Source organism: Xenia sp. Carnegie-2017, unplaced genomic scaffold (genome assembly GCF_021976095.1).
Source record: "Xenia sp. Carnegie-2017 unplaced genomic scaffold, XeniaSp_v1 HiC_scaffold_19, whole genome shotgun sequence".
Lineage (NCBI taxonomy): Eukaryota > Metazoa > Cnidaria > Anthozoa > Malacalcyonacea > Xeniidae > Xenia > Xenia sp. Carnegie-2017.
In genome coordinates, this window is record NW_025813481.1 from 9,062,379 (window position 1) to 9,090,034 (window position 27,656).

Here is a 27,656-nt window from a genome sequence, read left to right on the forward strand (position 1 = left end):
TAAATTTTATGAAGAGGAACTATCAATTGTGAATAAGAAAGATGATGTTTATAGAGTTGAAAAGATATTAAAACGTAAGAAGGTTAAAGGTAAAAAGATGGTTTTAGTTAAATGGTTAGGTTATGATAATAAACATAACAGTTGGATTCCTGAAAGTGAAATACAAAATATAGAGTAATCTATATAATGGCAGAAGGAGGTTTTGATGATATTGAATTAGAAGATAAGAAGAAAGAATATGATAACAATGATAATGAAAATATTGCTGAAACATCATTTATTAATGATAATGATGATAAATTATTTATTACTGATAAGGATGGTATAACAATAACAATACCTACAAATAAAAATGATACTCTTCCTGATGTCCCTACTTCTACTCCTGTTTATACAAATATTAATAGACCTGAAAATGAAGTTTTTTTTACTGTTGAACAGTTTATTACAAAAAATTATAATAAAGAGTTTAGATTTAATCACCTAAAAGGTATTGCAGCTTATGAAGGTTTAAATTTTAGATTAAATTTAGGTAAAACTGATATAAATAATATTACTTACAAACCATTAAATAAAAACAATGAGCGAGGTGTTGAAAGAATTGTTTTAACACGTAATAATAAAGGAATACTACAATACAATAAAACAAAAAAATCAGAAAAAGCTGTTAAACAATTTAAAAAAAAAATTAATAGAATTTTTAAATTGCAAAATGAATTTATAAAAACTGAAGAGAGTATGCCTATGGTTGATTTAAATAATCAATATACAGATAATTTCAATCAAATAACTGATAAAGAACTTAGAGAACATATAGGGGTAATGACCCCCTCTGGAACTATTGATAAAAGAACACGCCCGCAATTCATAAAAGCACAAATAAATCACTTTGCTGAAGAGCTAAACAAAACTCAAGTTAGAATAAATGAAATAGAAGAAAATGAAAATGAAAATGGTATTAACAACAATATTGATGAATTAACTAATTTACATGAAAGAGCCAAAGAATTAGAAATTATAATTAGAGAAGAAGAAGAACAATTAGAGAAAGAGGATGTACGAGAGGAACAGGAAGAAGACATTACTAGATTACAGCGGTTTAAAGAATGGGTTAAGGAAAATATCCCAGGATTATCAGCTTTAGCTATATCTATAGGCTCGATAATTACAACCATTGTCATTGCTGCAAGAAAAGCAATCCTACAAGGTGCTCAAGCTACTAGTAAATTTTCTAAGGCTTTAGCAAATATAGGTAAAAAATTATGGCCAGTGTTAGGACCATTATTAAATATTATCGCTCAGGTTATATCTTGGGGATCTAAATTTATAGCAATGGTAGCTTCTAATCTATGGGTTTTAGCTATTGCTGCTGCTTTGTTAATATATGATCAGTATAAACAAAGAAAAAAATAAAATATGTTTTAATATATATGAACAGATTACAAGAAGAGCTTTTACCTAATTTTAAAAGAATTAATATGACAAAAATTAAAGGTAACCGTACTTTTTATAGTATAACCTTTAACCCTAATAGTCTTAAACCGAATGAACAAGTTTATATTAATATTCCGAAATTGAAAGCAAATAGTTGCTTAGTGCCTGGTTCACTTAATCTATCGTTTGATCTTAAAATCAGTAATACAAAAAGTCACTTTCTAAATAATCTCAGTCAGATTTTACAACATAGACTACAAATTAAAGTGGCTGGGGAAACCCTTTACGATTGTAGTGAACATAATATTATAAGTGTATACAAAGACTTGTGGTTACCTAAAAGTGATCGACAAGGCCTTATTGAATATGGTATTTGTAGTGAAAATTTACGAAAACTCATTTCGAAAGATGATAGTGGTGCAACAAGTGGAAGTTCAGAAAAGTATCAGACAAATTAATGTATGATATTTATGGTACAAGACAAAAATTAATATTGATAATATTCTTAAAGACCATGGTCTGTATTGCCCTTTCAATATGAATAATAACTTTCAATACATAATAACATTACCACCAAGTGATCAAGTCCTTATCCCCCAAAGTGGTCAAAATATAGGTGATTATGAATTAGAAAATATTCAGCTTGAATATGAAACTATTGAAAACCAAGAAATTGCGAATGAGGTGACAAATTTATATTCTATAGGAAGAAGCCTATTTTATGAACATATAACCCTCTTAAAAAAGGAAACATGGGATAAGTCGAGTACATTACAGAATATAAATGTAAATGTGCCTCGTAAAAGTATGAAAGGCATTGTACTACTATTTACAGAACATTCAGTTAGTGATAGTGAAAAATTTATATATCCAAACATTGATGAAGTCAAAATAACGATAGAAGGGGTTCCTAATGTTATTTTCGCCCAAGGTATGAATAAAAAACAATTTTATGAAGAAGCAAGAAAATTTTTTGATAGAACTATTCCGATAGATTGCTATATGTCAATTGAAAAATTCTATAAAGATAAATTCAGTTTATTGATCGATTTAAGGACCTTTCAAGAAAAAAATATTGCTGGTAACGGTAAAAAAATTATTAATACTCAAAATGGCGTTTTGCTTGAAATTAAAAAGAGAGAGTATATACAAAAGATTTAAACTGTTACATTTATGTTATTAGTGATGCTCTTGTTCAATTTGTAAACAATGATCTCCAAAGTATCCAATACTAGAATAACAAGTAATATATAAATGAACACACCCTTTAATATGATTATTGTAGGTATGACGAATTGTGGTAAAACCTTCATTCTTTTAAGAATGCTAGAAAAAAAACTTTAGTAACCATTTTGATTATATTATTTTAGTATGCCCAACGCTATCATATAATAAAACCTATCAAGAATGGAAATATATAAATGATTCTGATTTAATTAAGGTAGAATGTGACCAAGATCAGGTAGATATTGTTTTAAAATATGTTAGTGATGTATATAAAGGTACAAATAGTCTTATTATATTAGACGATGTAGCTTGTTCGCATGATGTTAAAAATAGGACTTCTGAATTAGTTCGTTTAGCATTCAGTGCTCGTCATTATGGACTTTCTACTATTGTGATTACACAGCAATTGACAAGTATTGCCAAACCTTATCGTGAAAATATAAGTTATTTAGTTGCATTTTATAATACAAACCGCAATAATATGAAAACAATATTTGATGATTATCTTTATGGTGTTGAGAAAGATGATATAGAAGAAATAACCAAAAAATTGAAAAATAATAAATTTACTCATCTATTTATTCAACTAATATATCCATACCAATGGAAAATTGTTATTCCGCAATAAAACATGTGTTAATATATATGCCAAAGCGTAAAGAGCCTGAAACAATTGATGATATAATTAATGAGATTGATTCCGCAAATGATACTATCAAAGATGCTGTATGTGATGATAATATACAAGATAAACCGCAAGAGGGTTTTAATAAAAGAGATCAACTACTTAAACTAGCTGAAGATGGTTATTTAGACAAGTCAGTTGCTTACATTAAAAAAGCTAGTCAAAAAATTATTGATAAATTATACAATGAATACGAGAAAAAAAGATTACAAAAAACTAATGAGTTTTTAACTGATTTAGTTATATCAAAATTTTCAGATATATTAAAGGGTTTGATGTTATTGAATCTCCAAAGAATTAACAAAACAGCTTAAATCAGACGACCTTTTAAAACGAGATGTTTATAGTTTAGTAGAAAAATATCACCCTATTACCTTTTCTAGGTTTTTATCTGGTTGTATAACAACCATTAAACATGTTTACGAACATAAAAATAATAAACCGGATATAAAATCTGAGGAATAATATAAATGAGCTTATTTTATGGGTATGATAAAACAGATATTAATTTAAATATACAAGGACCTGTAGATAAAACACATCTATCAGATAACTACTACACTAAAACTCAAGTTAATAATAAATTTAATGACCACTACTATAATAAAACTCAAGTTGATAATAAATTCAATGACCACTTTACTAAAACACAAGTTAATAATAAATTTAATGACTATTATACAAAAAATGAATCAAATTCCAAGTATGCTTTGACTTATGATTTATCCAAATTCTATACAAAGAGTGAAACAGATGGTAGGTATTCTTTGACTGCTAATTTAAATAAATATTACACAAAGACTGAAACAGATGGTAAGTATGCTTTGACTTCTAATTTAAATAACTATTATACTAAAACACAAGCTGATGGTAAATTTAATGACTACTATACTAAAACACAAGCTGATGGTAAGTATGCTTTGACTTCTAATTTAAATAACTATTATACTAAAACACAAGCTGATGGTAAGTATGCTTTGACTTCTAATTTAAATAACTATTATACTAAAACACAAGCTGATGGTAAGTATGCTTTGACTTCTAATTTAACTAACTATTATACAAAGAATGAGATTGATAGCAGAGTAAATGGTAAAGTAGTACACCATAGCAATCAATTAAATTATAAAAATTTTAATACCCGACAAGATATTATCAGAATTTATTTTAAAAATGTTAAATTTATTGAATTTACACTTTTATTAATAAATCCATCTGATAACTCTAAAACAATTAAATTAGATATGATGGCAGATAAGATTAAAAAATTTATCATTAAAGTAACAAATGATAATGAAAAAAGATAGTTAATGCATTACTAGATTTATATCACGTATACTGTGTTGATGATAAAGATAATATTTTATTTATTATTGAACCAACAAAATCTTCAGTTTCACTAGGTTATGACGAATGGAAAAGAAAATGGCTGGCAGCATTTAATGGATTAACCAAAATTCAAGTTTATTCACAACATCAATCTACATTATCTATGTCATTTAATGGTTTTCACAAAATTTTAGGGCTACTATAGAAGATAATATTCTATCAACTAAAAATTTGTAAATGATGAAATCGAAAAATTAAAAAATTTATTAAAATAACTATCAAGCTAAAACTTAAGATGAAGAATAATCCTCATGTTTGACTAATAACTGTTTGTAATAAGTAATTAATACAAAAGCGATATACAAAAAGATTCAAAATCCTGAAACAATTATTAAAAACAATTTTAACAAAAATTATATGACACTCGCTTGACAGACAAATTAAAAAAAACATATAGATTCCATATTTTGTAAAGAGCATCTATGACATTGTTGCGCTCAAAATTTCAGGCTTAGTTGCCTGAAATTTATCGCCCGACACAACGATTTAAAAAGATGCTTTATTAACACTTGATTATTAAAGACGGTTTTTTGAAGAGCATTTTTTAAGCCTCTGTTATTCTCGAATATTCTTCGAATATTCATCGAATCCAATGGGAGGCGACCCCAATTTTTCACTTCGTGAAAAATTTTCCCATCGTCGCCTAGAATTTGATGGGGCTCCATCCCCTGCTCGAGCACTTTGTGCTCTGCGCTGCCGAGCCCCATCAAAACCAATGCTTTATTAACACTTGATTATTAACACTTGATTATTAACACTTGATTATTAAAGACGGTTTTGAAGAGCATTTTTAAGCCTCTGTTATTCTCGAATATTCTTCGAATATTCTTCGAATCCAATGGGAGGCGACCCCAATTTTTCACTTCGTGAAAAATTTTCCCATCGTCGCCTAGAATTTGATGGGGCTCCATCCCCTGCTCGAGCACTTTGTGCTCTGCGCTGCCGAGCCCCATCAAAACCAATGCTTTATTAACACTTGATTATTAACACTTGATTATTAACACTTGATTTTTAAAGACGGTTTTTTGAAGAGCATTTTTTAAGCCTCTGTTATTCTCGAATATTCTTCGAATCCAATGGGAGGCGACCCCAATTTTTCACTTCGTGAAAAATTTTCCCATCGTCGCCTAGAATTTGATGGGGCTCCATCCCCTGCTCGAGCACTTTGTGCTCTGCGCTGCCGAGCCCCATCAAAACCAATGCTTTATTAACACTTGATTATTAACACTTGATTATTAACACTTGATTATTAAAGACGGTTTTTTGAAGAGCATTTTTAAGCCTCTGTTATTCTCGAATATTCTTCGAATATTCTTCGAATCAATGGAAACTTTTCACTTCGTGAAAATTTTCCCATCGTCGCCTAGAATTTGATGGGCTCCATCCCCTGCTCGAGCAATTTGTGCTCTGCGCTGCCGAGCCCCATCAAAACCAATGCTTTATTAACACTTGATTATTAACACTTGATTATTAACACTTGATTATTAAAGACGGTTTTTTGAAGAGCATTTTTTAAGCCTCTGTTATTCTCGAATATTCTTCGAATATTCTTCGAATCCAATGGGAGGCGACCCCAATTTTTCACTTCGTGAAAAATTTTCCCATCGTCGCCTAGAATTTGATGGGGCTCCATCCCCTGCTCGAGCACTTTGTGCTCTGCGCTGCCGAGCCCCATCAAAACCAATGCTTTATTAACACTTGATTATTAACACTTGATTATAACCTCGAGATTTTTACCCACTTGTGTAGTAGTAATACACATGGGGGATTCGAATACATAAAAAGTAAACTTTTTATGGATTCGTACCCCCATGTGTATTACTACTCTCAACATTCTCCTGCAAGTCAAACAATGACATTAACATTGGTTGCTTTCATAGCTAGAAATGGGAAAAAATATGACCTGTTGGGCCCGGAAGAGTGAACTTTTTCTTCCCAATTCTTTTTTTGACTGATGTTTTATGTTTTTTTTAATAGTACTAGAAAGCAATAACTTAACAATTTTTATTTGAAGTAAAGGGCAACTCAACTGAGCAAGCCATATGCAGTGTCAACAATTTTTGCTCAAACAGCTAAAAGATTTTCCATTTTGTGTTTCTTCATGTTGCAATATTGCAAAATGTCAAGAGTGTTTATATCCTTGCATTTCATAAATTCAAGTATTTCTTTGGTTTCTTTTGTAGGTGATTCACATCACGTTCCACCCCTTGAAAGGTCTTATCGGGCAAAGACATTAGCTCATTATCCTGATCATGTCCCCTGGAATCCATTTGATGAACATGCAGTTTGCATGGTATGATTATGCTTGGTTGGAAACAACCATTTTTAATAAAAGAAACCTTGTTACTTTGCTGAAGGGGGACTGAGCTTGAGAAGCTGAGGGTCTGAGCAAGGGAAGCATTTAGCCATTATATTGTTTATTTAAAACGAGACTCTGTTTTGTAAATTGTTGTGACTCTAGCAACATCTGTGTGTCCTAAGGGAGAAAGTTTTCTTCAAACCTATGCGTCACGTGTGCATGCATTGTGAAATTTCACCACTTAAACTTAAGACTTTGTTATAAGTTTGAGCATTGATGTCAGAAAGCAGTAACATAACGAATCTGTAAGATTAGGAAGCCGTGATATTACGTACAAAGTTGTAACGTTAGAGCGTTGTATCTTGCATTGAGAAGCCGTAAAACTTGTAATCTGTTTCGTGAGAAATCTTCAACGCGAGAAAGTTGTAACGTTTGAATCGAAATCGTAATGTTGGGAAGGCGTAACTTAAGGAAGGCATCACATTAGAAAGTCGTAACTTTCGAAACCTCTGACATTAGAAAATCGTTGTCTAACATTCAGAATTTCGGTTTCAAAAAGAAAACAAGGATGAAACATTTTAATATATTTTATGGCCCATGAATTGATTTAAGCATTTTGCAGGGGCTTAAATTGTCATAAACGTACCAAGTTTCATAATTTTGTTATACTTCCAAGTGACAGCGCCTTTATTTATTTATTTTGTTGAAAAATTCTCTAGTTTCAATTCTTCGAAATTTCTCATCTTAATTATCACCTTTACTTTAGAATCCTTTCGATACGAGAAATCGTCGGGATTTGAGGTACTTTATACGATATATTGAATTTAAGTTTTATAGCGTTAATAACTCTCATCTGTCCATCGTAACTTTGCTATAATTCTATGGATAAATTATGTTTTTATATATAACAGATTATTGATGATCCTACTTCACCTGAAGGTGTTCAGCAAGAACGACGTATGAAGTGACTGTCGTTAATTAATAATATAGCCCTTGATAAAGGGGTGGATGGTCAAAATTATAAATGTCATGGTTGTTCCAGACCAATTGGAATGAGTATGATCAATGAATTCTTGACTTGTTATTTCCTAATAACTCAAATATATTTATTTTCAAATTTCTTAGCTTAATAAATGTTATCTTTGTAGAAACTATTGTAACAAAATACATAATCCCTTTTTTCCGTGAAGCCCATGGATGCGTTCGTTCATGATGAAAGAGTCATATTGTATAAGGAGGCTCTCGTTCATCACGAGAGAGTTATGAGAAAGTTACGTTGTAAAACGTAATAAGTAAAATACGTATAAACATGCTTAGTGTTTGTTTAAGTTATAATTTAAAAAGGCAGAAGTTGTTTGAACATTTGAAGTATCCTTGGAAGTTCTAGTTTTTTTTATGAGAAGAATTCTTGTAAAGAAAAAGATAAATTTTGAAAACCAAAGAATCCCGTTTTCGGTCCATGCCTCCAGATACCCCGAGATAGTTGAGCACTAGAGCGTCGCATGTTAACTAAGGGAACCACATAATCCTTGTTTGTTTTCCATGAAACATATGGATGGTTTGCTCCTGATACATGAGAAACAGTAAATGGGAGAGTTAAATCAGAAAGACATAAACCGATAAAATTGGTATAAAACTTGTTTAAGGTTGTCTTTAATTATAAGTGTCAGAAAAAGACAGGGTCGTAAGAAGTTAATTGAAACATTGCTTGGTTTGTTTTATAAGAAGAAAACAAAAAGATAAAATTCGAAAGCAAAAAACCCCGTTTTCGGTCCATGCTTCCCGATACCTTCTTAAGCGCAAGGCACTAGAACGCCGCATGTTAACGTTTCGGTAGGAGATTTCTGCCCCTCTAGGCTATCCTACTTGGGAGATGCCAATAGCAAGCTTCCGCCCATCAGACCCTGAGATCACCTGCGATAGGCTTTGCTCAGGGTACGCAGGGAGAGTGCGGTCGCCACCACCGAAGTGAGGGCCCCTAAGCCACTGCATACTATATCGCACCCAGCTTCCACTGCTACTTGACATCTACTATATGAAGTTTTAGCATTATATATATATACCAAAATTTAAAGGCCTACGAAAGTTGTGGGATGATTGTTATCGTTACTGCGCATGCCCAGATAGTTTCTTCGATAATTTGCGACTAAGTGAGTTAATTGACACAAATGCAGTGCAAGTACATATAGTTGGTCGTTGTCATGACTATGAACAATTACTCGAGTGGACTGCGCATACTCGAGCGCATGCGCAGACGATTTCTCTATTAAATTGTTACTAAGCATGCTATTTACTTCAAAATTGGTGCTAGTAGATGCAGTTGGTCGTTGCCATGACCACGAACTTGGGTAGCTGGTCAAGTTGATTGCGCATGCTCAATAAGTTTGCGCATGCGCAGATGATTTGTCTTAAAACGTGTGACTGAGCGAGCTAATTACTCCAAAATCGGTACTAGTACATCCAGTTGGTCGTTACCATTGGGACGGGGTCGTTACCATTGGTCGTTACCGTTGGGAAGGGGCGGGTGGCTGAATGGTTAATTCCGTGAGTTGCAAGCCAGACGGCGCGGGTTCAATCCCGGCTCGTGGCACATCTGGCAATGTGTCTGTAAACCTAGCCCGGGTTGACCAAAGCCATGTGAGGGAAATTTGGTAGAGGAAATTATGTCCTCGGATGGACTGTATCTGCATCTGCAATGTTGCAGCCTTGTCACAAATGTGTCACGCTGATATCAGCGTTGTAGTTGCGTGAAAGGTACGAGTGATTGTAGTCTGGTCAGCTGCCTTCACTATAATTTAAGTAACCAGGATGTTCCACTTTGTGGAACCCTCATATGTCGAAATCGACGGAGTCCATTATTAATTAATTAATTAATTAATTAATTACCATGAGCTTGGAGAGTTTGTGGAGTTGACAATGCATGCTCAGATTCTCAATTAATTTGTGACAGAGCGAGCTCTGAAATTGGTGCTTGTAGATGCGCTGAGCAAGTTTTCCATCATATATTTTTGGCATGCTTTTTGTCTACTTAAGCTTGTTTTTACCAATGCATGTGAAACTCGTCAACACTTTGTTACGGCACTCGTAATATCCGTGACAACGTTAAAAATGTTTTTTATTTTTCTCTACAACTTTATACCTGCATATTGCATGTCATATCCAAGCTTTCCTTTGATTTGACGGGAAATGGTTTTTATTCACTCTTACATCTTCTGCCTTTATAATTAGTCGATCTGTATTTCTAAACTAATATTTACAAATGCCTCAAGAGAATCTTTTTATTTTATTGGCTCTCTTCTACAAATACAATACCATGTCCGACTATTTGATTGCACGAATTTTGTAATTTGATCACTTTTTTTGACACATGTGTTTACCATGGGAAAGTTGGATTGCTTAAATGTACGTAGTTATTTAGACTAGTTGGATCCATAGTTATCCTGTAATGTATACTCTTGTGAAACACCAATGAGCATACGTAGTGTGTCTTCTTTAACCTCTATTCTTGTTCTCCACTTCATCATCTATCCATATTTGTTCTTTTTTAGTTCTCAGCTCAACGAAACCCTTGTCTGAAGTTCCTAAAGCCTTGATCTACCCAAGAAAGATCTCTGGTGGTAACATGTTAGGTATGGCTAGTGGTTGGTCATCGTCATTGAGCTTTGTGACACTAGTTCAGTAGACGTTAATTGTCCTGAAGACGTTGAGGAGGTTGCTAGTAAAGCGTCGCCTAAACCAGAAGTTAGTTTTCATGGTATGCTAACGGATTACGCAAACGTTGTTGGGAAGAAGTTCACATCAAATGGTTATGGTCTCGTTCCATCGTCTTCTGAGAAGGTTTCATGTTCATCCTGTATCATTCACCAATGTTACAAATACTTAGTTTTTTTATGCTTTTTGAAATTGTCGTTTTTATGACTATTATTTTAGAGCATAGACATTGAAGAATCTTGTGGTAGTACAGGTATTTTCAACATTTTTTTGTTGAAAATTCTCTAGTTTCAATTCATCGAAATTTCTCATCTTAATTATCACCTTTACTTTAGAATCCTTTCGATACGAGAAATCGTCGGGATTTGAGGTACTTTATACGATATATTGAATTTAAGTTTTATAGCGTTAATAACTCTCATCTGTCCATCGTAACTTTGCTATAATTCTATGGATAAATTATGTTTTTATATATAACAGATTATTGATGATCCTACTTCACCTGAAGGTGTTCAGCAAGAACGACGTATGAAGTTACTGTCGTTAATTAACAATATAGCCCTTCATAAAGGGTTGGATGGACGAAATTATAAATGTCATGGTTGTTCCAGACCAATTGGAATGAGTATGATCAATGAATTCTTGACTTGTTATTTCCTAATAACTCAAATATATTTATTTTCAAATTTCTTAGCTTAATAAATGTTATCTTTGTAGAAACTATTGTAACAAAATACATAATCCCTTTTTTCCGTGAAGCCCATGGATGCGTTCGTTCATGATGAAAGAGTCATATTGTATAAGGAGGCTCTCGTTCATCACGAGAGAGTTATGAGAAAGTTACGTTGTAAAAGGTAATAAGTAAAAAACGTATAAACATGCTTAGTGTTTGTTTAGGTTATAATTTAAAAAGGCAGAAGTTGTTTGAACATTTGAAGTATCCTTGGAAGTTCTAGTTTTTTTTATGAGAAGAATTCTTGTAAAGAAAAAGATAAATTTTGAAAACCAAAGAATCCCGTTTTCGGTCCATGCCTCCAGATACCCCGAGATAGTTGAGCACGAGAGCGTCGCATGTTAACTAAGGGAACCACATAATCCTTGTTTGTTTTCCATGAAACATATGGATGGTTTGCTCATGATACATGAGAAACAGTAAATGGGAGAGTTAAATCAGAAAGACATAAACCGATAAAATTGGTATAAAACTTGTTTAAGGTTGTCTTTAATTATAAGTGTCAGAAAAAGACAGGGTCGTAAGAAGTTAATTGAAACATTGCTTGGTTTGTTTTATAAGAAGAAAACAAAAAGATAAAATTCGAAAGCAAAAAACCCCGTTTTCGGTCCATGCTTCCCGATACCTTCTTAAGCGCAAGGCACTAGAACGCCGCATGTTAACGTTTCGGTAGGAGATTTCTGCCCCTCTAGGCTATCCTACTTGGGAGATGCCAATAGCAAGCTTCCGCCCATCAGACCCTGAGATCACCTGCGATAGGCTTTGCTCAGGGTACGCAGGGAGAGTGCGGTCGCCACCACCGAAGTGAGGGCCCCTAAGCCACTGCATACTATATCGCACCCAGCTTCCACTGCTACTTGACATCTACTATATGAAGTTTTAGCATTATATATATATACCAAAATTTAAAGGCCTACGAAAGTTGTGGGATGATTGTTATCGTTACTGCGCATGCCCAGATAGTTTCTTCGATAATTTGCGACTAAGTGAGTTAATTGACACAAATGCAGTGCAAGTACATATAGTTGGTCGTTGTCATGACTATGAACAATTACTCGAGTGGACTGCGCATACTCGAGCGCATGCGCAGACGATTTCTCTATTAAATTGTTATTAAGCATGCTATTTACTTCAAAATTGGTGCTAGTAGATGCAGTTGGTCGTTGCCATGACCACGAACTTGGGTAGCTGGTCAAGTTGATTGCGCATGCTCAATAAGTTTGCGCATGCGCAGATGATTTGTCTTAAAACGTGTGACTGAGCGAGCTAATTACTCCAAAATCGGTACTAGTACATCCAGTTGGTCGTTACCATTGGGACGGGGTCGTTACCATTGGTCGTTACCGTTGGGAAGGGGCGGGTGGCTGAATGGTTAATTCCGTGAGTTGCAAGCCAGACGGCGCGGGTTCAATCCCGGCTCGTGGCACATCTGGCAATGTGTCTGTAAACCTAGCCCGGGTTGACCAAAGCCATGTGAGGGAAATTTGGTAGAGGAAATTATGTCCTCGGATGGACTGTATCTGCATCTGCAATGTTGCAGCCTTGTCACAAATGTGTCACGCTGATATCAGCGTTGTAGTTGCGTGAAAGGTACGAGTGATTGTAGTCTGGTCAGCTGCCTTCACTATAATTTAAGTAACCAGGATGTTCCACTTTGTGGAACCCTCATATGTCGAAATCGACGGAGTACATTATTAATTAATTAATTAATTAATTAATTACCATGAGCTTGGAGAGTTTGTGGAGTTGACAATGCATGCTCAGATTCTCAATTAATTTGTGACAGAGCGAGCTCTGAAATTGGTGCTTGTAGATGCGCTGAGCAAGTTTTCCATCATATATTTTTGGCATGCTTTTTGTCTACTTAAGCTTGTTTTTACCAATGCATGTGAAACTCGTCAACACTTTGTTACGGCACTCGTAATATCCGTGACAACGTTAAAAATGTTTTTTATTTTTCTCTACAACTTTATACCTGCATATTGCATGTCATATCCAAGCTTTCCTTTGATTTGACGGGAAATGGTTTTTATTCACTCTTACATCTTCTGCCTTTATAATTAGTCGATCTGTATTTCTAAACTAATATTTACAAATGCCTCAAGAGAATCTTTTTATTTTATTCGCTCTCTTCTACAAATACAATACCATGTCCGACTATTTGATTGCACGAATTTTGTAATTTGATCACTTTTTTGACACATGTGTTTACCATGGGAAAGTTGGATTGCTTAAATGTACGTAGTTATTTAGACTAGTTGGATCCATAGTTATCCTGTAATGTATACTCTTGTGAAACACCAATGAGCATACGTAGTGTGTCTTCTTTAACCTCTATTCTTGTTCTCCACTTCATCATCTATCCATATTTGTTCTTTTTTAGTTCTCAGCTCAACGAAACCCTTGTCTGAAGTTCCTAAAGCCTTGATCTACCCAAGAAAGATCTCTGGTGGTAACATGTTAGGTATGGCTAGTGGTTGGTCATCGTCATTGAGCCTTGTGACACTAGTTCAGTAGACGTTAATTGTCCTGAAGACGTTGAGGAGGTTGCTAGTAAAGCGTCGCCTAAACCAGAAGTTAGTTTTCATGATATGCTAACGGATTACGCAAACGTTGTTAGGAAGAAGTTCACATCAAATGGTTATGGTCTCGTTCCATCGTCTTCTGAGAAGGTTTCATGTTCATCCTGTATCATTCACCAATGTTACAAATACTTAGTTTTTTTATGCTTTTTGAAATTGTCGTTTTTATGACTATTATTTTAGAGCATAGACATTGAAGAATCTTGTGGTAGTACAGGTATTTTCAACATTTTTTTTTGTTGAAAATTCTCTAGTTTCAATTCATCGAAATTTCTCATCTTAATTATCACCTTTACTTTAGAATCCTTTCGATACGAGAAATCGTCGGGATTTGAGGTACTTTATACGATATATTGAATTTAAGTTTTATAGCGTTAATAACTCTCATCTGTCCATCGTAACTTTGCTATAATTCTATGGATAAATTATGTTTTTATATATAACAGATTATTGATGATCCTACTTCACCTGAAGGTGTTCAGCAAGAACGACGTATGAAGTTACTGTCGTTAATTAACAATATAGCCCTTCATAAAGGGTTGGATGGACGAAATTATAAATGTCATGGTTGTTCCAGACCAATTGGAATGAGTATGATCAATGAATTCTTGACTTGTTATTTCCTAATAACTCAAATATATTTATTTTCAAATTTCTTAGCTTAATAAATGTTATCTTTGTAGAAACTATTATAACAAAGTACATAATCCCTTTTTTCCGTGAAGCCCATGGATGCGTTCGTTCATGATGAAAGAGTCATATTGTATAAGGAGGCTCTCGTTCATCACGAGAGAGAAAGTTACGTTGTAAAGGTAATAAGTAAAAACGTATAAACATGCTTAGTGTTTGTTTAAGTTATAGTTCAAAAGGCAGAAGTTGTTTGAACCTTTGAAGTATCCTTGGACGTTCTAGTTTTTTATGAGAAGAATTCTTGTAAAGAAAAGATAAATTTTGAAAACCAAAGAATCCCGTTTTCGGTCCATGCCTCCAGATACCCGAGATAGTTGAGCACTAGAGCGTCGCATGTTAACTAAGGGAACCACATAATCCTTGTTTGTTTTCCATGAAACATATGGATGGTTTGCTCGTGATACATGAGAAACAGTAAATGGGAGAGTTAAATCAGAAAGATATAAACCGATAAAATTGGTATAAAACTTGTTTAAGGTTGTCTTAAACTACATCCAACTTTCCCATGGTAAACACATGTCAAAAAAGTGATCAAATTATAAAATTCGTGCAATCAAATAGTCGGACATGGTATTGTATTTGTAGAAGAGAGCAAATAAAATAAAAAGATTCTCTTGAGGCATTTGTAAATATTAGTTTAGAAATACAGATCGACTAATTATAAAGGCAGAAGATGTAAGAGTGAATAAAAACCATTTCCCGTCAAATCAAAGGAAAGCTTGGATATGACATGCAATATGCAGGTATAAAGTTGTAGAGAAAAATAAAAAACATTTTTAACGTTGTCACGGATATTACGAGTGCCGTAACAAAGTGTTGATGAGTTTCACATGCATTTGTAAAAACAAGCTTAAGTAGACAAAAAGCATGCCAAAAATATATAATGAAAAACTTGCTCAGCGCATGTACAAGCACCAATTTCAGAGCTCGCTCTGTCACAAATTAATTGAGAATTTGAGCATGCGTTGTCAACTCCACAAACTCTCCAAGCTCATGGTAACGACCAACTGGATGTACTAGTACCGATTTTGAAGTAATTAGCTCGCTCAGTCACTCGTTTTAAGACAAATCATCTGCGCATGCGCAGTCTTATTGAGCATGCGCAATTAACTTGACCAGCTACTTAAGTTCGTGGTCATGGCAACGACCAACTGCATCTACTAGCACCAATTTTGAAGTAAATAGCAGGCTTAGTAACAATTCAATAGAGAAATCGTCTGCGCATGTGCTCGAGCATGCGCAGTCCACTCGAGTAATTGTTCATAGTCATGACAACGACCATCTATATGTACTTGCACTACATTTGTGTCAATTAACTCACTTAGTCGCAAATTATCGAAGAAACTATCTGGGCATGCGCAGTAACGATAACAATCATCCCACAACTTTCGTAGGCCTTTAAATTTTGGTATATATATATAAAGCTAAAACTTCATATAGTAGATTTCAAGTAGCAGTGGAAGCTGAGTGCGATATAGTATGCAGTGGCTTAGGGCCCTCACTTCGGTGGTGGCGACCGCACTCTCCCTGCGTACCCTGAGCAAAGCCTATCGCAGGTGATCTCAGGGTCTGATGGGCGGAAGCTTGCTATTGGCATCTCCCAAGTAGGATAGCGTGGAGGGGCCGAAATCTCCTACCGAAACGTTAACATGCGGCGTTCTAGTGCCTTGCGCTTAAGAAGGTATTGGGAAGCATGGACCGAAAACGGGGTTTTTTGATTTCGAATTTTATCTTTTTGTTTTCTTCTCATAAAACGAACCAAGCAATGTTTCAATTAACTTCTTACGACCCTGTCTTTTTCTGACACTTATAATTGAAGACAACCTTAAACAAGTTTTATACCAATTTTTATCGGTTTATATCTTTCTGATTTAACTCTCCCATTTACTGTTTCTCATGTATCACGAGGAAACCATCCATATGTTTCATGGAAAACAAACAAGGATTATGTGGTTTCCTTAGTTAACATGCGACGCTCTAGTGCTCAACTATTTCGGGGTATCTGGAGGCATGGACCGAAAACGGGATTCTTTGGTTTTCAAAATTTATCTTTTTCTTTACAAGAATTCTTCTCATAAAAAAAACTAGAACGTCCAAGGATACTTCAAAGGTTCAAACAACTTCTGCCTTTTTGAACTATAACTTAAACAAATACTAAGCATGTTTATACTTTTTTTACTTATTACCTTTTACAACGTAACTTTCTCATAACTCTCTCGTGATGAACGAGAGCCTCCTTATACAATATGACTCTTTCATCATGAACGAACGCATCCATGGGCTTCACGGAAAAAAGGGATTATGTACTTTGTTATAATAGTTTCTACAAAGATAACATTTATTAAGCTAAGAAATTTGAAAATAAATATATTTGAGTTATTAGGAAATAACAAGTCAAGAATTCATTGATCATACTCATTCCAATTGGTCTGGAACAACCATGACATTTATAATTTTGACCATCGACCCTTTATCAAGGGCTATATTATTAATTAACGACAGTAACTTCATACGTCGTTCTTGCTGAACACCTTCAGGTGAAGTAGGATCATCAATAATCTGTTATATATAAAAACATAATTTATCCATAGAATTATAGCAAAGTTACGATGGACAGATAAGAGTTATTAACGCTATAAAACTTAAATTCAATATATCGTATAAAGTACCTCAAATCCCGACGATTTCTCGTATCGAAAGGATTCTAAAGTAAAGGTGATAATTAAGATGAGAAATTTCGAAGAATTGAAACTAGAGAATTTTTCAACAAAATAAATAAATAAAGGCGCTGTCACTTGGAAGTATAACAAAATTATGAAACTTGGTACGTTTATGACAATTTAAGCCCCTGCAAAATGCTTAAATCAATTCATGGGCCATAAAATATATTAAAATGTTTCATGCTTGTTTTTCTTTGAAACCGAAATTCTGAATGTTAGACGTCGATAAATTTCTTTCAACTACTTTCAGGAGTTACGCCTTCTAAAAGCAACGATTTTCTAATGTCAGAGGTTTCGAAAGTTACGACTTTCTAATGTGATGCCTTCCTTAAGTTACGCCTTCCCAACATTACGATTTCGATTCAAACGTTACAACTTTCTCGCGTTGAAGATTTCTCACGAAACAGATTACAAGTTTTACGGCTTCTCAATGCAAGATACAACGCTCTAACGTTACAACTTTGTACGTAATATCACGGCTTCCTAATCTTACAGATTCGTTATGTTACTGCTTTCTGACATCAATGCTCAAACTTATAACAAAGTCTTAAGTTTAAGTGGTGAAATTTCACAATGCATGCACACGTGACGCATAGGTTTGAAGAAAACTTTCTCCCTTATGACACACACAGATGTTGCTAGAGTCACAACAATTTACAAAACAGAGTCTCGTTTTAAATAAACAATATAATGGCTAAATGCTTCCCTTGCTCAGACCCCTCAGCTTCTCAAGCTCAGTCCCCCTTCAGCAAAGTAACAAGGTTTCTTTTATGAAAAATTGGTTGTTTCCAACCAAGCATAAATCATACCATGCAAACTGCATGTTCATCAAATGGATTCCAGGGGACATGATCAGGATAATGAGCTAATGTCTTTGCCCGATAAGACCTTTCAAGGGTGGAACGTGATGTGAATCACCTACAAAAGAAACCAAAGAAATACTTGAATTTATGAAATGCAAGGATATAAACACTCTTGACATTTTGCAATATTGCAACATGAAGAAACACAAAATGGAAAATCTTTTAGCTGTTTGAGCAAAATTGTTGACACTGCATATGGCTTGCTCAGTTGAGTTGCCCTTTACTTCAAATAAAAATTGTTAAGTTATTGCTTTCTAGTACTATTAAAAAAAACATAAAACATCAGTCAAAAAAAGAATTGGGAAGAAAAAGTTCACTCTTCCGGGCCCAACAGGTCATATTTTTTCCCATTTCTAGCTATGAAAGCAACCAATGTTAATGTCATTGTTTGACTTGCAGGAGAATGTTGAGGAAAGAAGGAAAGTTCATTTAGCATAAAAATGATTTAACAAATAAATAATTGTTTTTAGATGTAATAATAATATGTACTTTACATTAAATTATGTGTGTTAAGTCGGGAGTCGGCAAAGGTTATGTTGAACTGTGCAAGACAATCAGGAAGAAAACAAGACAAAATCTGAGACAAGCAAACACCAAGAGAATCAGAGAAGCAGTTGAAAGTGGCAAAGGGTTGAAAAAGAGCACAACAGGAGATGGAAAGAAGGCTCTGATTCAAGCACTGAAGGAGAAGGATGGAAAGGTAATAACAGACAGAAAAAGAATCCTCGAGAGATGTGCAGAATTCTATCAGGCACTGTACGAAGATCACTCCCAAAACATTCAGTTGAGACCAGCAGAAGAGACTCCAGTAATCATGAAATGTGAAGTGGAGAAGGCAATCCATCAGATGAAAAAACGGAAAATCACCCGGTGAAGATCTTGTGGTGATAGAGATGATAAAGGCCGGAGGTGACATCCTAATGGAAAAACTTCAGCATCTTTACAACAAAGCCATTGAGACGGAAAAAGTGCCAAAAGAGTGGAAGAACGCCATCATTATTCTACTCTTCAAGAAGGGAGACAAGAAAGATCTTGCAAACTACCGCCCCATCAGTTTGCTATCCCACATCTACAAGTTGTTCATGAAAATCATCAAGAACAGAATCAGTGGCACTCTGGATGAACATCAACCCCCGGAGCAAGCAGCATACAGGAAAGGATTCTCCACTGCAGACCACCTGCATGCTACAGGACAAATACTCGAGAAAACCAACGAGTACCAACAACCACTGTTCATGGCATTTGTACATTACGAAAAGGCATTCGATTCCATCAAGCATGCCCCAGTATTCCAATCACTTGCGAAACACGGAGTACCAGGAAAGATCATAAACAGCATAAAGGAAACATACAGAGAAGGCACAGCACAAATAAGAACAGAAAAGCTGAGCGAAAAGATCAAGATAAAGAAAGGTGTCCGCCAAGGAGATACACTGTCACCTATCATGTTCACTGCTGCCATTGAAGAGATCTTCAAAAGAATACCATTGGAAAAAGAGTAATGAACAACTTAAGATTCGCAGATGACATCATCTTGTTTGCAAACAAAGAGGAAGATCTCCAAGAACTTTTGACGAAACTGAATGAAGAAGGAAAGAAAGATGGTATGAAAATGAATAAGAAAAACCAAGATCATGTGCAATGACATCGCAAGGAGGAAGCAAAGAAGAGGGATCACAGTTGACGGAGAGAAGTTGGAGGAGGTGGAGGAGTACAAATACCTTGGAAAAATGTTAACACCAAGAAATGAAATCAGTGTTGAGGTCAATCAAAGAATCAATGTCGGATGGAGAAGATTCGGGCAATACAGTCACTTTTAAAGGAGAAGAACATCCCAAACAGTTTGAAGAGGAAAATAATGGACACTGTCATTTTACCATCTATGACATACGGAGCAGAAACATGGGCGAAACATGGCGAGGAGCATGGAAGGAGCATACAATATCAGGAAGACAAGATCAGGAGAAGTAAAGAGAAGAGAACCAGGTGAAAGATGTCATCCAAACAGAAGAAATGAAAAACAGGGTGGCAAGAATGGCAACAGATGGGCCAAATGGAATGGAATGAAACAGAGGAAGAGGAAAGCCAAAGAGAAGATGGAGAGACGATCAAGAGGAAACTGGAAAGACCTGGATGAGGAGAGCTAAAGACCGAATCGAGTGGAAGAAGTTGTGGAGGCCATCTGCCAGCAGTGGCGTGAACGGCTGATGATGATGATGATGATGAAGGTAATTGAATTAAATTATGTAGGCAAAACTTGTATCATCAAATAAATGAATAAGAGTCCCAACAGTCAGAATATTTTAACAGTCAATTTCCAATGAGAATACTTAATGCATCCAATTGTCAAAACAAAAAATCTCAAATAACCACACCTGTCAACACAAAAAATTGGCAAAAATCATATATGCTTTAAACAAAGCAACTACATCAAGTATGAAGGAGAAATTAAATGTTATAATATTTTACATATAAGATGTTAAAAAATGAGTACAACAACTTCAATGACTACAATAACTTCAACAGCTTGGATCTCAAAACAGCCACTGTAATAACCTGAAAGTAGTCAATTACTGTATTCAACTGTATTCAATAACTTGGTCCAAACAACTCAGCCCCTATTCAACCCCTAATTTAATTGTAAGCCTAACTTTGACCATAGCTCCCAACCCTAACCTTAGCCTTTACCTAAACCATTATATGGAACATCGTGCTGTCAAACTGTGAAGAGTGCTTGGCAACCAATGCATCTTGAAATTGAATTGGCTGTTGTCCGAACACAATCTGATATAAATAGCTTGCACATAATAATCTTGGAATACATAAAATGTAAACTTAACATCTTCAACCTTCACATATTACAAATGGTAATAATGAAACAACAGTAATATGAGATCGACACAACATGCAAAAAATCACCATCAAATTTCACAATCCATGCAACCAACAACAAACACCATTTGTTAATTAACAACCCTTCGTAAACAAAAAATTGTATAAAAAAGACTTTCATTCGCGCATTTGTGAATGTCAGCACGAAGTCGCAGCGAGCAAACGTCGCATCAAAGAGCGCGATCTTTATCATGAATTCATAATCTTAGCCTAAGCAAGTAAAAAGATACGATAAACATCGCGTGTCAAAAACGCAATAAATTGTTGCTTTGAAGGGGTAAGTTTAAATTGAAATAAAAACCTCTCGAATGATTAGTCAGTCATTAAACAAAACTGTAATGAACTTTGATTACAAGAATTTGTATACGGAAATACGTAAACTCGTCAATCTATGTGCACAGCTGTTCAAGTCGCACATTTCAACATGTTGACAATTTTTGGTCGGCAGCGATACGTTTTCTATACAATAACTACAAAGTAGCATTCTCATTTCAAATGTTAAATAAGATTATCACACACACACACGTGTTAAAATGACTCTAACTTCGACCGTTTTAGAGAAAAACCGTCGTAAAGTATCATACCTAATAGCTGGTCGGGTTCCAAGCCGGACACATTGTCAAGTCCGCAAACAACGAAATAGTCAATGAGCCGTTCTCCCGCAGACGTTGGAGCGGTCATGGCGCTCTTCTTTATGTAACCCTTACTTTAAATAGAGAATACGCCATTTTTTAAGCTACATATCACTGTATGCAAAGTCTCGCATGCATCAAACATGCAAAGAAAAATCGTTCTCGTTCAAATGTCATGAAGTCATAGACATGGTTTGATTGATCTCTTGCCACTCCAGCTTCGCGGAGGAAGGACTGTACACTGACCGACCATTGAACTGGACTATTATTTCACCGCTGGCGTTGTTAGATCATGTCAAACCAAACCCATTGAGTTCTAGAAGACCTGGAGGGAATACGGTGGCCCATAAGGGCCATCACAAAAAGTCACAACACAAGTAAATGTAATCACAACACAAGTAAAATAATCACAACGCAAGTAAATAAAGTCACAACGCAAGTAAATAAAATCACAACACAAGTAAAATAATCACAACGCAAGTAAATAAAGTCACAACACAATTAAATATAGTCACAACACAAGTAAATATAATCACAACGCAAGTAAAATAATCACAACGCAAGTAAATATAATCACAACACAAGTAAATATAATCACAACGCAAGTAAAATATGAAATACTGGAAATTATTTTTGTGAAGTGGAAACATTGTTGTGATATTTTGCAAAATGGCGCTTGTTTAAATTTGTTCCACGAAAACCAGACTTATTATAAATTATATTCAATATATTGCTTGATGGATAGCAAAAAATGTTTTGTTCAAACTGTGGTATAGAAAGTGTGGAAAATGCGAATTACTGTTATAAATGTGGCAACTCCTTCGCACCGATGCGCGAAAAACTTGAAGAATCTGCAAACACATGTTCTACGTCGAATTCTATAACTAGTGGGATCTCAGTATTATGTGCTAGCGGTACCCTTACTGGTACAACCCAGCCGCCTAAAACGTTAAGTTTTTACGATTTCAAGCGCCAGAAGGAAAGCGATAGGCGCAGCAGACTCGAGCCAAAGACCAAGAAACTCAAAGCAAATTCTGGTAAAGGAAAAGATAAGGAGCATGAAGTAAGCATAAATATTGGTTACATGAAGGTCGATAATGACGGAAATTTGAAAAGATGTCGGGGTAAAACTCTCCCTGTAAAAGTTTTGCCAAGTGCGAAAAAGAGAGAAATCTTAGAAAAAGCAGTTAGAAAACATGCTAACCACGACAATAACATCCATGGCGAGTTGGAGCACGTCCTTTTGAATGTAAACGGGAAGGAAATCACAAATTTGCCGGGAACTGAAAAAGAGTTTGTGTTAAGCGAATACAGGGAAGATATAGGGAAGAATTATAATCGCTTAACACTTTTCATTGCACTAAAATCTGCATATATGTACACAGAGATTTCAAAATTAAAAAGAAGTTGTGATGATAGTGAACCAGAGACAATCGCAGATCTTTCTGATGAGATGTTTTTAGAAACTGATGATACAATTGGAATTGAACTCTCACCTTGTCCATCTTCAAGTCCATGTGAGCCATCAACTAGCTTGCATATTGCTACAAATCTCCCAATGAATACACCTCCCATATATAACTCCCAAAGTGCAAGTAACTATGTATCACGTAGCAAGGAGCTCAAATGTGAGTGCCCAACATGTCAACAATACTTTTCAATAGATGAAATAGCAGAGCATGCAGATATATGTTGTGACATATGGGTGGGAGCACTTCAATCTCAAAATACGGATAGTGAAAAGAACATTCCCGAAGAAAATCCTTATGTGGTGATAAACCAAGATAACACTACAAATGTGAAAGATAAGTTATTGGATATTAAAGCTGTAACATTGTCACCAAAGGCAGTAAGATTAAATGTTCAGAAAAATATATGGTGTGACTTCATTGAGTATAGATCAAGTGGTAAAGTGTCACCAACTGACAGTGTAAAGATAGTGTTTGTTGGAGAGTGTGCAATTGATGACGGGGGGCCAAAGAGAGAGTTTTTTTCAGGTACTAATATTGTAAGACATATGTTTCTAGGGTTAATATGAGCACCCTGTTGATTTAAAATAAATATATTGTTCTGCTACACTTCAATTCCCTTTGCAGCTTATTTCCCATAATTTGTCTATCATGCATCAATCAATGTTGACAAGTTTGGTTTAAATATAGGATGGGGACAATTGAAAAAATATGATTAGATGTTAATTCTTTCATCAGAAATGTTGGAGCATATGGAAAGAAGACTGTTCTATAATGGAAAACCTATTAATTCAACTGTCGCCATCATGAATGGAGATTTTCGTTTTGCTGGCGAGGTCATGGTGATGTCATTACTTCAAGGCGGACCAGCTTCATCTTTTATAAGTCCAGATGTTTACAAGTACATCACCAAACAGGCACTCACAACAGAAGGAATGCCCGACTCCAAGTACAAAAAAGCTGTTAAAAAGGTATGCTGCAACAAGATGGAGATTACCATATGCTTGATTATTACTCCTTGCTGTGGCATGATTTTGAAATAAGTCTATTTTTATTATATTCTCTGATGTCAGTAATGATTACTTTACACTTCTCCTTTTCAAAGATAAAGCAAGCTTGTGACGATGAAATGTTGAGGGAGATACTTGTCAGCGATGATATGATTGAAATGCTATCAGAGGCTGGATACACTGGTGTACCACATAAAGAGACAGTGCATACTGTTTCCAAAATTGCTCAGTAAGTACATTTTGAAAGTTAATGGAGATTAAAAACTATTCTTGTGCTGCTGGTTTATAAAGTCTAAGATTTATTTCTATTTTAAAGGTCAATTTGCGTAATGGGCCACTTTTCATCAGTTCTTCCTCAAATTATGCAATTGCTTGAAGGCCTCAGCAGTTGTGGTCTTATAAATTATATGATAGAAAATCCAGAGTTGTGGAAGCCATTGTTCGATCCTTATAACGATTCGTTTAAACTTTCTGCTGATACTTTCCTCAATGAAATTATTCCAACATTCAGCAGTTCGCAGATTCACAAGGAAAAGGAGGTTGACGTGTACAAGATATTTTGCGACTATGTGCAAACCCTAGATACTGAAGGTTAGTTTGAATATATATGTTGTAAATTGGGTGCCAAATTGTATTATTGTATTTACGATGGAATTTTTTTGAAAGTATCAAATAACGCGTAAAATTTATTGAAGTGATGTTTTCTAATCTGAAGTTGTGGTATAAAAACAAAAAATGGATACCTTGATTAGTTTGTTTATTCATTTTTCAGTCTTAAATGTTTAAAATGTTTTTAACAGTAGACGTATCCATATCAGCGTTTCTGAAGTGGTTATCGGGATGTAAGACTATTCCAGTTCTGGGTTTTCCAAAAAAATTTTCCGTAACGTTTGTACATGATTGCAAAGAAAATTGTAAATGTCGCCCCACAACATCAACATGCGATCTTCTGCTGAGAATTCCAGTTCATATAAGTAACATTAGTGAGATGGAGCAGATGACACAAATATAATACGAACTAAAAATGAATTTAAGTTTTATAGCGTTAATAACTCTCATCTGTCCATCGTAACTTTGCTATAATTCTATAGATAAATTATGTTTTTATATATAACAGATTATTGATGATCCGACTTCACCTGAAGGTGTTCAGCAAGAACGACGTATGAAGTTACTGTCGTAAATTAATAATATAGCCCTTAATAAAGGGGTGGATGGTCAAAATTATAAATGTCATGGTTGTTCCAGACCAATTGGAATGAGTATGATCAATGAATTCTTGACTTGTTATTTCCTAATAACTCAAATATATTTATTTTCAAATTTCTTAGCTTAATAAATGTTATCTTTGTAGAAACTATTATAACAAAGTACATAATCCCTTTTTTCCGTGAAGCCCATGGATGTGTTCGTTCATGATGAAAGAGTCATATTGTATAAGGAGGCTCTCGTTCATCACGAGAGAGTTATGAGAAAGTTACGTTGTAAAAGGTAATAAGTAAAAAACGTATAAACATGCTTAGTGTTTGTTTAAGTTATAGTTCAAAAAGGCAAAAGTTGTTTGAACCTTTGAAGTATCCTTGGACGTTCTAGTTTTTTTTATGACAACAATTCTTGTAAAGAAAAAAATAAATTTTGAAAACCAAAGAATCCCGTTTTCGGTCCATGCCTCCAGATACCCCGAGATAGTTGAGCACTAGAGCGTCGCATGTTAACTAAGGGAACCACATAATCCTTGTTAGTTTTCCATGAAACATATGGATGGTTTGCTCGTGATACATGAGAAACAGTAAATGTGAGAGTTAAATCAGAAAGATACAAACCGATAAAATTGGTATAAAACTTGTTTAAGGTTGTCTTTAATTATAAGTGTCAGAAAAAGACAGGGTCCTAAGAAATTAATTGAAACATTGCTTGGTTTGTTTTATGAGAAGAAAACAAAAAGATAAAATTCGAAAGCAAAAAACCCCGTTTTCGGTCCATGCTTCCCGATACCTTCTTAAGCGCAAGGCACGAGAACGCCGCATGTTAACATTTCGGTAGAAGATTTCGGCCCCTCCACGCTATCCTACTTGGGAGATGCCAATAGCAAGCTTCCGCCCATCAGACCGGTACGCAGGGAGAGTGCGGTCGCCACCACCGAAGTGAGGGCCCCTAAGCCACTGCATACTATATCGCACCCAGCTTCCACTGCTACTTGACATCTACTATATGAAGTTTTAGCTTTATATATATATATCAAAATTTAAAGGCCTACGAAAGTTGTGGGATGATTGTTATCCTTACTGCGCATTCCCAGATAGTTTCTTCGATAATTTGCGACTAAGTGAGTTAATTGACACAAATGTAGTGCAAGTACATATAGTTGGTCGTTGTCATGACTATGAACAATTACTCGAGTGGACTGCGCATGCTCGAGTGCATGCGCAGACGATTTCTCTATTAAATTGTTACTAAGCATGCTATTTAATTCAAAATTGGTACTAGTAGATGCAGTTGGTCGTTGCCATGACCACGAACTTAAGTAGCTGGTCAAGTTCATTGCGCATGCTCAATAAGACTGCGCATGCGCAGATGATTTGTCTTAAAACGTGTGACTGAGCGAGCTAATTACTCCAAAATCGGTACTAGTACATCCAGTTGGTCGTTACCATGAGCTTGGAGAGTTTGTGGAGTTGACAACGCATGCTCAGATTCTCAATTAATTTGTGACAGAGCGAGCTCTGAAATTGGTGCTTGTACATGCGCTGAGCAAGTTTTTCATTATATATTTTTGGCATGCTTTTTGTCTACTTAAGCTTGTTTTTACAAATGCATGTGAAACTCGTCAACACTTTGTTACGGCACTCGTAATATTCGTGACAACGTTAAAAATGTTTTTTATTTTTCTCTACAACTTTATATCTGCATATTGCATGTCATATCCAGGCTTTCCTTTGATTTGACGGGAAATGGTTTTTATTCACTCTTACATCTTCTGCCTTTATAATTAGTCGATCTGTATTTCTAAACTAATATTTACAAATGCCTCAAGAGAATCTTTTTATTTTATTGGCTCTTCTACAAATACAATACCATGTCCGACTATTTGATTGCACGAATTTTGTAATTTGATCACTTTTTTGACACATGTGTTTACCATGGGAAAGATGGATTGCTTAAATGTACGTAGTTATTTAGACTAGTTGGATCCATAGTTATCCTGTAATGTATACTCTTGTGAAACACCAATGAGCATACGTAGTGTGTCTTCTTTAACGTCTATTCTTGTTCTCCACTTCATCATCTATCCATATTTGTTCTTTTTTAGTTCTCAGCTC

At 35.0% G+C, this 27,656-nt stretch overlaps 1 protein-coding gene across 1 annotated transcript; it reads left to right on the forward strand.

The window, feature by feature from the left end:
• The first annotated feature begins 22,941 nt into the window (after nt 1-22,941).
• LOC124439412 lies at nt 22,942-25,495 on the forward strand. Its single transcript, XM_046989637.1, has 6 exons — nt 22,942-22,981; nt 23,522-23,854; nt 24,065-24,297; nt 24,432-24,565; nt 24,653-24,927; nt 25,454-25,495. Exons 1-6 carry the CDS (start codon nt 22,942-22,944, stop codon nt 25,459-25,461), a joined length of 1,023 nt encoding a protein of 340 aa, XP_046845593.1. The 3' UTR covers nt 25,462-25,495.
• Nucleotides 25,496-27,656: the final 2,161 nt, after the last annotated feature.